Source organism: Nyctereutes procyonoides, unplaced genomic scaffold (assembly GCF_905146905.1).
Source record: "Nyctereutes procyonoides isolate TBG_1078 unplaced genomic scaffold, NYPRO_anot_genome, whole genome shotgun sequence".
NCBI lineage: Eukaryota > Metazoa > Chordata > Mammalia > Carnivora > Canidae > Nyctereutes > Nyctereutes procyonoides.
Window position 1 is genome coordinate 11,594,578 of NW_026575160.1, and position 13,875 is coordinate 11,608,452.

Here is a 13,875-nt window from a genome sequence, read left to right on the forward strand (position 1 = left end):
ATCTCTGAATTTTTCAGTGTTGGCTCACTATGGGACTGAACTGGGGCTTTTCTTGTTTCTTTCTTCACTCAATCCCTTAATGATCTTATCTATTGTCACAGCTCTAAATGTCACCTAAAGGCACACAACTGAATTTATGACTCAAGGCTAGATCGCTCTCCTTAACTCCAGATTCATACAGACAACAACCGACACCTCCCCTTGAGGTCTAGTAGACAACAAAAATCTTTAGGCATCTTTAGCTGAATGCCCATTGCCAACCCCAAACCTACTCCACCTGCAGCAATCTGCATTACAGTTGGAGGAAACCCCATCCTTTCAGTTGCTCAAGCCAAATATCTGGAATCATTCTTATCTTGATCCCTTTTCCCTTCCTCCCAGGCACATACCTGCCCTAGGGTCTCTACATCAGGTTTTCTTTTGCCTCTGATGCTCTGCCCCAGTTTTGTTTTGTCTTCTTTTGCCATGGCTTATTCCCTAATTTGCTCAATGTCATCTTTTCAAATAGAGCTGGTCTGACAACCTGTGGCATTATAAATACATTTGGTCTCTGTTCCCAGTTCCTGGTCCAGAGTTCCTGAAACCCTTGTAATTTTTTGAGTGGTGAGAGTGGTAGGAGTATCTTTTATTCTAATATTTGGTCTTTAACCTTGGCTCCTGACAAAAGAACTTCTAAGACCCTTGGAATGTCTGAAGTGAGAATAGTGTCTTTCTGTTTGCTGACATGATGAATGGTGGCTAGGGGACCCTAGATAGTTTCAGTATGAGGGCTGGTGACCAGAAAGCCAAGGCATGATTGGGACTTGGAACTTTCAGCTCCACTCTCCTATCCTCCAAGAAAATGAGAGGAGCTTGAGATTGAGTTGATCATCTTTTAAGGTCTAAAAGGGAAGATATCCAAGATATGATATCAAATAATAAAACCATGGATGCCTGGGTGGCTCAGTGGTTGAGCTTCTGACTTTGGCTCAGGGCGTGGTCTTGGGAGTCCCAGGATCTAGTTCCACATCAGCCTCCACTGGAGGAGCCTGCTTCTCCCTCTACCTGTGTCTCTGCCTCTCTCTCTGTGTCTCTCATGAATAAATTTTTAAAAAGAATTAAATAAATAAATAAATAAATAAATAAATAAATAAATAAATAAATAAACCAAGATGCTGAACAGTGTGTATGTTCCTTTTGTTTATTAAAAAAGGAAAAACATAAGAACATATGTTAATTTTTGCTTTTATCTGCATAAAGAAAGCTAGGAAAGATGCACAAGAAATTAATTAAAATGATTATCTGGGTGAGAGACAGGAAATGACACAATGTTGGCACCAAAGGGATATGAATAAACTTTTGGTGGTAGTGTATATATGTTTACTACCTTGACCATGGTGATGCCGTCATTGAGTATATATGTAAGAACATAACCAATGGAATGTTTTAAACATTTGTAGATTAGTATAACTCAATTGTATCTCAATAAAGCTGCTAAGGGTACATATGCATATAAATAAATAAATGAACTTGATTTTGAAACAAAGTAAGTGGGTTCAGCAGCTAGGAGATGCTCTGTTGAGAGACTTGTTTTACTTTTGACGATTTTGGTTTTGCTTTGTTTCTTTATGGAATAAACTCGAGCAAGTTTATAAGCTATAAGTATATATATATATATAGAAAACTATAGAAAAGAGAGGATGCAATGAATGGAGTGAAGTCTTGAGAGAAGAGTTGGAATACTCCGAGCCCCAGGCCAGGGGATGCTGTTGGCACTGGAAGGAAGGGATATGGATGGGAGGATACATGTCGGGCCCTCGCGCGCTATGTGTTAGCCTCTAAATGCTGATCCTGAGAATCAGCTCTTCCTTTTGGATACCAGTGGCGTGATTGTAAGCTAAACCAATCAAATGTCCCCAGTCCCCCCCCCTCCCCCAGAATGGTGCATCTCCTTACAAGTAATTTCTCTCAAATTCAATGACTTCTTCTAAGGTGTAACTTGAAGGGCATCTGTGATACACTCTAAAAATAAGATTATTTATTGACAAGTGCACTGAGCTTTTCCTCTTATCAAGAAAGAGCTCGAAGTGAAACGGTGCTTTGTTCTAACTTTACCAGACCAAGTTCCCTGGAGCTACTCTGAGAGACCTGGAATATGTGTCCCTGTCATATTTTTGTGCAATATGGTAAGAGAAGCATTCACCTAAGTGAAAGGGATGTGGTCTTCAAAATGTCTCACGTGCGTACACACACACACACACACACACACACACACACAGAGAGAGAGAGAGAGAGAGAGGGAGGGAGGGAGAGGGAGAATGGGAGAGAACACCCGAGTGCAGAGCTAGCCACACAGTAATTGATATTTAATTCAGTGCGGTGGAAACAGCACAGAAGCGCTCAGTTTAACAGAATCACTTGTGATTTTAACATTAAAATAGCTTGTACCTTAACACTTTAATCTCCTGACCTGCCTTTTTTTTTTTTTTTTTTAGAGAGAGAGTTGAAGTTCTAGGAATATTCAGGTAACTTTTAAGATACAAAATCCTGTTCCTGTAAAAAAAAAATGGTTTATTGAATCTTTCATATTCATGCCAATTAATGATTTTTTTTTCTTTTACCTGTTTCATTTCAGTCAGAACCCACATTCTCAATCAACGTTAATGAACAGATCTGTAACTATCCCAGGGCTAACAAATAAAGGAGAAATTCCGGTTCTTTGAACTACCCGGTAGCTTTGGCTGCGCCTTCCCCTGGATGGCGCGTTAACGGGTCTGCAGGCCGTCGAAGCGCCGCTCCTTCCCGGCAGCGCGGGCAGGTGGGGTTACCGCGTCCCGTTTCTGAAGACTTTGCAGGCGCCACCCTTCAGCCTGATGGAGCCGGAGTCCCCGCGTTGGGGCGAGTACTTGGGGTGGGCTGATCCGCTCGCAAAAGAAACCGGGGGCAGGGCCCGAAGCCACAGGATCCCATTCTAAGACCCCGAGGGGAGGAGGGGGCCGCTCGACCGGGGACAGGCGCCCCGCGCCAGGTTCCGCGCAGGGAGATCCGTGCACGGGGTTGTCCCCGCTCCGGGCTGGTGCCCCGCGTCGCTGCGGCGGGCGTCCCGGGGATGCTCCACCGGTGGAGGAGGCGCGTCCCCCCACCCTAGCGCCCAGCCGGTTGGTGGTCCCGGTGACGGGCGACACACAGGGTCTGGGCTGCTCCCATCTCCAGCAGGACTGGACGGGGGGTGACGAGCGCCCGCGCTCACCTGCCCGGGGCCCCCTGCAGGGCCGGGGTGGAGGCGCTGGGGGCGGGGGGCGGCTCCAGGAGCGCGGCTCGCGCGACTGCGGCTTCGGCCCCCCTCCCCGCCGCCCCCGCCAGTCGGGGCGGGAAGCGGCGGGGTGGGAGTCACCCGAACGTGATCGCCCGAGGCCCCTCCTGCCGCCGCGAGGGAGCGCCATAAAAGCCCTGTTGCGCCCCGCTCTCCGCACCGCGTCCGCCGGCGCTCACCCCTCGGACAGGCGCCCCGGGACCGCACAGCCCTCGCCGCCCGGCCACGCCCGCCACCGTGAGTGCCGGACCCGCTCCCCTGGGGGCGGGAGCAGCGGGGACACGGCGCCGGCTCCCCTCGGGGGAGCTCCGGGTCGCGCCCCGCTTCCCGCCCCTGCGCGCCGCGCCCCGTCCTCTCGGGCCCCGACGCGCGGCGGCAGCTCCCGGAGGCTGAACTCCGCTTGCGCCTTCTGGTCCTTTCCGACTGCACTTCACGCGCGGTCCCTCGGGGCTACCTTTTGGGGCATTTGGAGGGGGACACGACCCCCAGCCCCCGGGCAGCTCGCGCTTTCCCCGGGGGTGGCCGCCTGGAAGGAGGCTTCCCGGGCTGCGCCCCCCCACCCCCGCCCCGAGCGAAGCATCCCCGGGGTTTGGAAGCCCCCGGCCTCCTCCCGGATCCTTGGGATCCCGAGATGGACTGCCGGGAGAGCAGTTCTCGCCTTGCTCCCCCAAATTGTCACCCCAAAGGAACCTCAGCCAGGACGGTCTCTCTTGCAGCAAGACAGACCGCGAGAAGAAACTTTTCTCCTCCGACAGGAGTTTGGGAAAGAGGGTGGGAAAGCGCCAGGACCTCGACCCCACCGGGAGGAACTTCTCCGTCTGTCTTCAAAGTATCTGAACCGGCGCCCCCGGGCCCTGGCGCGGCGCCCCTGGTTGCGCGCGGCCCCTGCGGCCCCCGACTTGCACGGAATCCGCGCGGACCTCTCGGGGGGAGCGGGGCGGGCGTCGCCTCAGCGCGGGGCTCCCCGCTGCCTCTCGGGGACTGGGCTGAGCGCGGGCCGGGGGGCGCGAGTGGCAGCGGGGAGGGGGCGTCGAGGGACACCCGGGCCGGAGGGTCCAGGCGTGCGTCCTCCAGCCCCCGCTCTCCCCGCTGCGCCCCCTGTGCCCGCAGATGCTGGGGAGCAAGCGCCTGGGGCCCTCCGGACTGACCCTCGCCCTGTCGCTGCTCGTGTGCCTGGGCGCGCTGGCCGAGGCGTACCCCTCCAAGCCGGACAACCCCGGGGAGGACGCGCCGGCCGAGGACATGGCCAGATACTATTCAGCGCTGCGACACTACATCAACCTCATCACCAGGCAGAGGTGGGTGGGCTCCTGGGGACCGACGCCCGGAGCGCCCTGGCCCCAAACCGAGATCCTGGGGATGTCCAAGGACAGGGACCAGGGTTTGTTTTTTTTTTTTTGTTTTTGTTTTTGTTTTCTTGCTGGGACCCCTGGGCAGCACGGGATCAGGCACGTACTCACTTCTCCGTGAAGAATTGCCCTGAACGCTTTCCCTCTGCGACTATAGTTACAAAATCGTGACCCCCCAGATTTAGGTTCCCTAGGCTGTGTGGCTGGCGATCTTGTCCCCCTCACTCCCTGCTCTTTTTTGTTGTTGTTGTTCTTAGAGCAGTTGGGGGGACTGTTTGGAAATCTGGATGGGAAAGGACCCCCTAAAATAGGTCAGGAGTGCTCCAGAGAAGTGCTGTAGGGAGAAGGGTGAGCTGAGTGTCTAGGAGCTGCAATCACCACCACCAACCAGCAAACAGCTGGGTTGCCAAAGACATTGCCAGATTTTCCAAGCTGCCCAGAACAAATTGAATGACAATATTTAAGAAAAGACAAACAGAGCTCTTTTCTTCTGTGCAGTGTTTTGTTTTCTTTTGTTTGTTTGTTTTTTCAGTCTCAGCCCTTTACTTTAAAATCCTGGAGATAATTGAGACTTAGCATGAAAACAGTTGATCTAAAGTATAGACTTTCCCCATCTTCTGGCAGGTTGAGTTTTGAGAAGGAAGTGCCCACTTAGTGGTTTGTTAAGGAGAAACTGGTCACTCTGGGATAAACCCAGGGATTACATGGAATTTGAAAAATTGTAAACTTTATTCTGAGCCCTCAGAAAACTAAAATTGAATGCCATGTTTTCACTCTCACCATCAAATATTTATGCAAAAAAATCACATCCAAACTGTAATATAGAATTTAAAATTTGTTTCCAAGTGGTTCATCCTAGTTCTATCTTAGTTTTAAGTCATTTAATGTCTTAATTACTGGGATCAAGTTACCTTAATAGGCTAAGAAAGGAGAGCCCTTTAAAAACATTAATGTTAAAAATGTCTAAATTACGTTTTGTAAAGTGTTATTGTTTTTGCTTTTACCACACTTTTTTACTATTTGTAAGTCAGGGAATAGTTGGGAAGGATTCAAAATGGGGAGAATTTACATTTCTTAAATAAGTTTTTTTTTCCTGTTTCATCAGAAAGGGGTATGACATCCTAAAAAGCTTTTGAAAAAGTCTCTGTTTACAGAGAATCAGAAATACATAAAATGCTGAATTAAATAGTATTGATTTGTAAACCTGCAAGTCTGTTCATTTTAATGAGCAAAAAGGCAATAATGTTTTATATCCAAGTAGACTTCTCAGAAAGTTAATTGCTTCAAATTCTTGCTTATGCTGTCATATAGAGCAGATAAAAGAACTTGTTCAAATAAAAAAAATATTGTCATTTATGTAGGAAAAACCCCGTTGGTTTGTCGGTTATAACCCAGTAGATTGCTATAAAGCTTTATCATTGTATAAAGCATTAGCATTTCAAAATGTTTCCCTAGGCGTTCATTTTGTCTTTACCTCAAAGCCTTGAAGTGGGTATAATTATCTCCATTTTACAGGTCTTGAATCTAAGAACATTTTATGAAGGCTTTTCTTTTTAGGGGTGATGAAATTGGAGCACTCCCACTGATTTTCCTTGGACATGGTCACTCCCATCAGCATCCAGTGTGATCTCCAGTATCTTTGATGAGGAAAAAATAAAGGGAAAGGGGCTTGAGTTTCATGGGAAGAGATTCAGGATAGGTGGGAATGTGTTGATTCTGAACCAGAGTTTCCTGCCTCATTTTCACATAAATTCCTTCTTTGAATTCACCAGAGGCTTATCATTGGCACTCATTGTCTCCATTCTGTACTCTCATTGCCTTATCATCTCACACACCCAATCATATGCACATGGTTGTATTTAAAAAGTTATGGTGTCATTTGTGAACATATGTTTTCATTTGGCACAAATGGTGGTCTGATATCATTCTCTTTGCTCTCTTTTTCTACTCAGTCCATTTTTTTTAAAAAAAGATTTTATTTATTTATGAGAGACAGAGAGAGAGGCAGAGACATAGGCAGAGAGAGAAGCAGGCTCCATGCACCGGGAGCCCGATGTGGGATTCTATCTCAGGACTCTGGGATCATGCCCTAAGCTAAAGGCAGATGCTCAACTGCTGAGCCACCCAGGCATCCCTCAGTCCACGTTTTTAAGCTGTATGTTCCCAGTCTGTTGCTTCTGAAAGCTGCATCATTTCTTCTAGAGCGTGGATCTACCACGTGGCTTTTACAGTTTCCTAAATCAGTGGTTCTCGACTGGTACTCACCTTATGCTCTAAACATCCTGCAATGCCTAGGCCAGCCTCTATAACAAAGAATTTTCTAGCCTAAAGTGTCATATGTGGTGCCATGGTGGAGAAACTCAGCCCTAGGTTAATCTTTCTCCATCCTGGTCACACACTGGAATCACCTGGGGAGCTTTTAAAATATATTAGTGCTGGACTACAGCCCTGACCCATTCAATCAGAACCTTGGGGTAGGGTGGGGGGACCTGGGTTTTAAAAGCTTCCCAGCTGATACTAATGTGAAGCCAGGTTTGAGAATTTTTTCCCTGGAAACTTTATCTTTGACAGTTAAAGCCTAGTGGGGAAGAAGGATAATTCAGAAGTAAGTAGAGAAGAAGAATAGTGAACAATGCTGTCCTGGGTGCCACTATATGACCACAGATCCTGCTATTCTAAATTTCTCCAGTAAACTGGAGAAAATAGTAGCTAGCTCTGTTCACGGGATCATGGTGGAGATAATGAGTTAAGGCTCTTCAAGAGTTTTAAGGTGAATAAAATCAACTGATGGACACAATAAATAGGTATAAGCAGCAGTTTAGACTAAGGGTTGGATATCACAACTCCAGAAAATCTTGAGGAAATCTTACAAATGATGGGGGGCACAGTTTGTTTTTGCTTCCTTAAGGAGCAATAATAGGAAATCTTCCCCCCAAATTGAGATTTAATCATACTTGATAGGCAGTTGGAGGTGTACCTTCTGATAGCTTTGTTTTGCTGTATGTGGTAACTACACGTACAATCCAGGCTAGTTTTTCATTTGTGAACAGTGTGGCTTCTGGTATGCAAGCCTTTTCTGAGAAAGGGAAAAATATAACTTCGTAGAGACTTGTCAGACACTTCAGCGGAAAGAGACAGAGAGAGAGAGAAAGAAAGAAACCGAGAAAGACCAGTGTACTTATTTACCTGGAGCAAGTAGCATATACCACCCTTGCGTTCACCCTTGCATATAGTCCTATCCACATCCTGCTGCAGGAGAAAAAAGACCAGTAAGATTCCATGGTCTTTCCAGGGATCCATGAGATTCCCTTATATTCACAGGGCAGATTAAAATCACAGCATGAGAGAAGGCTGTTAGCTTTTGGGTACCCTAAATGAATATGGAAAACATAGGACCAAGGGTGGTTACTTTCTGTAAGAATGGGTGCATTTCACTAGTAATAACTTGCATTTGTGTTTTACTCTGTCGCTTTGAAAACATTGTGACTCACATTGGATTTCCACAAAGACTCCAATTTAAGCATGAGTTACGATTTTATTTTTACAAATGAGAAAACTGAGATTCGAAGACACAGGTGGGTCTGGAGCTGCTGTCTGCTGATTTTTTTCCCTAGGGCTATTTCCAAAATATCATCTGGTCTCTTTGTTGAGGCTTAAACTGCTGTATATCATCAGAACTATAGCCAATTAACTAATTATGGAAACATTTAAAATCATACTGTGATGCATTTTTATTTCCTGTCACTTAGTTATAAAAGTCTATGTATTGTTTGTGGTAGTATGAAAAGGCAAGGATTTGACTAGGAATTTTGATTGGTTCAAATAATCTGCTACATTGTTATTTAAGCAAAATTATATATAATTTGAAATCATATTTCTGATAAAGTCTGCTTCATACACCTATTACGTGTTAGCAGATGATCAACTACGTGGGACACTATCTTCCTTTTTTCTAAATATTTTTCTTTTTATGACTATTTCAAATTTGCTTTAAAGATTTTTTTTTTTTTTTTTTTTTAGGTATGGAAAACGATCTAGCCCTGAGACACTGATTTCAGACCTCTTGATGAGAGAAAGCACAGAAAACGTTCCCAGAACTAGGTATGAAAGGCTTGTGTGGGGACATTGTTGCAGAGTTCAGGATGGATGGCACAGGAGAGGGAAATTGCAGAGGGCTGCCTAGTGGCAGGGGGTAGAGGGGGTTGGGGGGTGGGGAGATTGGAATGGGTCTTCCAGACCAGGTAGCATTTGGGCAGAAATGGAGATGGAGCAGGGCAGTGAGGGCCTTAATTTTCTTTTTCTTTCTTTCTTTCTTTCTTTTTTTTTTTTTAAGATTTTATTTTTTTATTCGTGAGAGACACAGAGAAAGAGAGAGAGAGAGAGAGAGAGAGAGGGAGAGGCAGAGACATAGGCAGAGGGAGAAGCAGGCTCCATGCAGGAAGCCCAATATGGGACTCGATCCCGATCCCGGGACTCCAGGATCACGCCCTGAGCCAAAGGCAGACGCTTAACCGCTGAGCCACCCAGGTGTCCCTAGGGCCTTTCTTTTCATGTAATAATTTGTAAACCTCTGAATTTCTGTGGGGTATTATTTTTTACCCTAGATTATTTGGTGCTCCTTTGAAAATTTTAAATCAGAAAAGACTATATAGATTTTCTAACCAGATTAGAATTGAAAGAACACAGACTAAATCCTCATCTCTACATTGAAATGACCAACAGTCCATCATTAGCCAAGGGAATCTTTCGTTTTCATACAATATTTGGAGCGTCTAGATGTCCTGCAAGTGTCACTCATGGGTCTTACTCTAGTCTTCCTCATTTCATAGATGAAATCTTGGTGGTGGGGTGTGAAAGGGGCATCTGTTGTTTCCTTTTTGACATATTTGAAGCTAAGTATCACATAATGACTTATTGCATTCAAGGAATGAATGTTAAGGACATAATATTCCTAGGGACTTGTCTGTGACCTTGGGGGCTTTCTTGGAATGTGGACTTGTCTTGGGAAGAGGTGCCTACCAACAGCTGGCGTGAAACATTGGACAATGAGCAACGAGAGCTGCTGGAAAGCAGCCTGATTCTCCTCCATTTTCATAACTTCCTGGCCCTTCTTTCCTATGCCTCCTGCCTCTCCCCTGAGGAACATCACAGGGCACATGGTTCATCCATTTCTGTGGGAACTTGTCTGCCTTAAACCCAGAGCTTGACAATGTCAAGAACCAGGTTCCCCAGAAGAGGTCACTAGAACACTTGCTCAGGCAGTGTGACTGGCGTGTCACTCTTCATAGAGGTTCTCCTTGGAGAACAAGTGGGGTGACCTGCTGAGCCACTTACTTTCCCCTCCCACCATCCCTCTGTTGTCTTGTGAAATGGCCAGCCAGGGCAAAGGTACAGGTCTAGAGTTGTCAGGTTTGTTTTCTCTAAAGGAAACAACAATTTGGACTGGAATAAAACCCCAGTGCTCTTGTCTCTGGAAGTATCAACCAGATTTAAACAGCAAATGGAAGGGAAGCAGGTGGAAAATTCATAAGGATGATTTTTAATCCTAATTTTAATCCATAAAGATTATTATTTGATTATTCGAACAATAGATGCCTTGAAGCTTTCATTGATAGACATGTGAGGTTTACCATGGTAAAAAGTTTAGGGTAAACCTTATGTACTTCCGGTAAGAAAAAGAACCATCCAGACTTAACAACCTTGCTGCTACACTTTGTTTTGTGGCTTAAAGTCCCATGGTAGGTGCATGAAATAGTGTTAATTGCACCCTGATGGACAGTCTCAATCATGTACGGTTTGGAGGAGGCAAAAGTTGAGAGCCTTGAGGTTGCCTGTGAATACTATTTTATTAAAAAGGGTTCTTTATAAAAATCGCATCTAACTACATAAAAAGCCTTGCAGGAAAACAAAAGAAGCGTATTCAGAGTTGAGTAACATTAACTTCCTTGTTACCATTTTGTGTGATTCCCGCAGTTTTGATCTTCAGAAATATTGCAGAGTTCTTCAGCTCCTTTGATAAGTACAGAGCCTTTTAAATACTCCCTCTGAGATTTCCCTGAGACTCCCATGAACATGAGTGAAAGTTACGCAGCTGGGTCTTTGCATATTATGCCACTGTCTTTCGCTCTGATATTGCACATGACCTTCTGTTTAGAATGCCAACAAGAGACTTTTCAACCGTTTCTGATCATCTTTTGGTTCAGAACTGAATGTCTCACTTTTGAAAACCTCCCAAGAAGTTGGGACACTTCTCTTACATGCTCTGCTTCTTATGTTTGACAGGCTGGATGACCCTTCTATGTGGTGATGGGAAATGAAACTTGCTCTACGGTCTTTGCCTATTTTTCAACCCAAATTTCATCCTATAAAACCAGAATCTGCCTATCCTCCCAATGCATGCAGCCAATGTGCTCAACTGTGCAGTTTCCCTTTGACGTCCTTGTATATATGTGTGTTTAAATAAAGTACCAAGCATTCAAAAATGTTATGCTCCTCAATGAAAAATCTGTTGTTGCAATAGTGAGAATTATTTTAAGTTATTCATTATATCACACTCTCACTCAAGTAGCAGGTTTAAAGTTTGTTTCACCAATATTAAAGCAGTGACTATGGAAGACATAAAGATACGTTGATTTATGATGATCAAGACTCAGATGTGTGTGTGTGTGTGTGTGTGTATAACAATAAAAGCATTTGGAAATATCATGCAGGGGCATGCTAATTTGGAATAATTGGCTGAACTTTCCCCCACATGCATATGGGATTCTTGTTAACCTAGTTAGTCCATACTATTAGCAGGAAGGGTTGCTAATAGAACTTTCTGCAAGACGTCCTCTCTAATATAGTCACCACAAGCCATGTATGGCTTTTGAGCAAATGCATGTAGCAAGACCAAATGAGGAGCTGACTTTTAAATTTTATCAGGCTTTTAAAAAAATAAATAAATAAAAAATTTATCAGGTTTTAATTTCAATAGCCACATGTTTCCAGCAGCTATGATATCAGCTCAGATCTATATGTTTATTTAGGCCATTACACTCAGAATTTGAGTCTTAGAAATACACTGAGTAGGAATGATTACCTTTTCACACAACATGGGGTATAATGTTAATTAATTCAGCTAAAGGTTATTAAACTTTCCCTTTCCTTCATGTATCTATGCATGGGCTTAGTTTAACTTTTATGTTATTAGATTCTTACATATAATTTCTAAGGCAAAGAAAATGATCACATCCTATATTTGTACTTTGAACTGCACTGTAAAAAATATTTTTATGTGCTGCTTTAAAATTGCTTACAAAACCCCCATATAACAGGTCTTAGGGAATATTACAGTATATAAAATATTCTCTCTATATAATAAAATCTATTTCTTCAGCCACTGAAGTCAGTGATACTACAAAACATAATTCCCTTCAAAGAATCTGCTCTGTGATTTTCCTAAATTTGGCCTGATTTTTGTTACTTTGGGCTTTGAACTAAATATCCTTATCTGCAGTTTCACTTTCCGCAGTTTCGATTACCTGCGGACAACAGCTGTCTGGGAGATGCTCCTCCTTCTGACGAATCGTCAGAAGGTCACTAGTAGCCTAACTTTACTTCACCGTGCCTATATCATTCTCCTCACTTCATCTCACCTTGTAGGCATTTTATCATCTCACATCTCACAAGAAGAATAAGGGTGAGTACAGAGTAGTACAATATTTTGAGAGAGAGGCCACATTCACATAACTTTTATTACAGTATATTGTTATAGTTGTTCTATTTCATTATTAGTCATTGTTATTAATCTCTTACTGTGCCTAATTTATATATTAAACTTTATCATAGGTATTATATGCATGGAAGAAAATAGTCTATCCTGGGTTTAGTACTCTTCATGGTTTCAGGCATCCACTGGGGGTCCTGGAACATATCTTGCCCTCCCCTCCACTGGGAAAGGGCTGGGGGTGGGGTGGGGATCGGGAACTACTACATCAAAATGTAAAGCTTTTTTTTTTTTTTTTTAATCTTAAAATGTTGGGATGCCTGGGTGGCTCAGTGGTTGAGCACCTGCATTTGATTCAGGGCATGATCCCGGGGTCTGGGATCAAGTCCCACGTCGGGCTCCCTGCATGGAGTCTGCTTCTCCCTCTGTCTGTGTCTCTGCCTCTTTCTCTCTCTGTCTCTCATGAATAAATAAATAAAAGTTTTTTAAAAAATCTTAAAATGTTGGTAAGTCACAATTTCTAAACACACAATGTGAAAAGTTATTTACTAACCTAGTATATTTGGAGGTTTTCTTTACTGAAGTTAATACTATGCAAAACAAGTTGACTGAAAAATTCAATTGGCAGCACAGATAATCTGAATATTCATCACTAATCACAGAACTCCCCGTAACAGGGACCAGAGCAAATAGATATGATGTATATAAACCCTTGAAAAATAACCTGGGAATTTCATTTTGAAATGAAAGTTTAAACCTCTTATCCCACCAAATCTAAATGCCCCAAAGGGTAAATATTAAACAGTATTTGTTTTACCTATAAATCAGGCCTTGAGATCTCACCTCTTTGCCTTATCTTACTATAAAGAGAATTGAACCTTCACACCATGTGAGCCCTGTGGTCCTGACTCAGTGGCTTCCAGGTCCTCTGACTTTCAAGTTTACTAAACTTCTGAGTTCTCACTCATGAAATGGGGATCATAAGTCCTGGCCGACTTTCTGTGTAAGCTTATACTGAGATAAAAATTCAACTTAAGATATTGTTACAAGTAAGTAATAGTAGGGAAATAGATAAGGATGGAGTTGTTGAGAATTCTTGTGTTGGATTATAACTCCCTTGCCGGAGACTAAATGTTTGTATCCTTTCAGATTTATATGTTGAAATCTTAATCCCCAAGGTGATGGCATTTGGAGGTGGGGTCTTTAGGAGATTGATTAGGTCATGAGAGTGAAGCTCACATGAATAGGATTAGGGTCCTTTAAAAGAGGACCCCAGAGAGCTCCCTTATCCCTTCCATCATAAGAAGACACAGTGAGAAAAAAAAAAAAAGAAGACACAGTGAGGAGATGGTTGTCTATGAATCAGGAAGCAGGCCCTCCCCTGACAACAGATCTGCTGGTGCCTTGATCTTGGACTTTACGGCTTCCAGAATTGTGAGCAATAAATTTTTGTTGTTTTTAAGCCACTCATCTATAGTAACTTGCGATAGCAGCCCAAACAGATTAAGATATCCCTAATAAACAAG

General features: G+C 44.0%; 1 protein-coding gene across 4 annotated transcripts; it reads left to right on the forward strand.

Moving 5' to 3' along the window:
- The first annotated feature begins 3,458 nt into the window (after window positions 1–3,458).
- On the forward strand, window positions 3,459–11,242 carry NPY (neuropeptide Y). Of its 4 annotated transcripts, none has more exons than XM_055314783.1 (5): window positions 3,467–3,529; window positions 4,009–4,121; window positions 4,403–4,590; window positions 8,662–8,742; window positions 10,924–11,242. In XM_055314783.1, exons 3-5 carry the CDS (start codon window positions 4,403–4,405, stop codon window positions 10,946–10,948), a joined length of 294 nt encoding a protein of 97 aa, XP_055170758.1. In that variant the 5' UTR covers window positions 3,467–3,529; window positions 4,009–4,121; the 3' UTR covers window positions 10,949–11,242. The 4 variants fall into 4 exon arrangements, with proteins under 4 accessions (XP_055170759.1, XP_055170758.1, XP_055170761.1 ...); XM_055314786.1 differs by having other exon boundaries at window positions 4,048–4,121; XM_055314785.1 differs by having other exon boundaries at window positions 3,486–3,529; window positions 4,013–4,121.
- The last annotated feature ends 2,633 nt before the right edge of the window (window positions 11,243–13,875 follow it).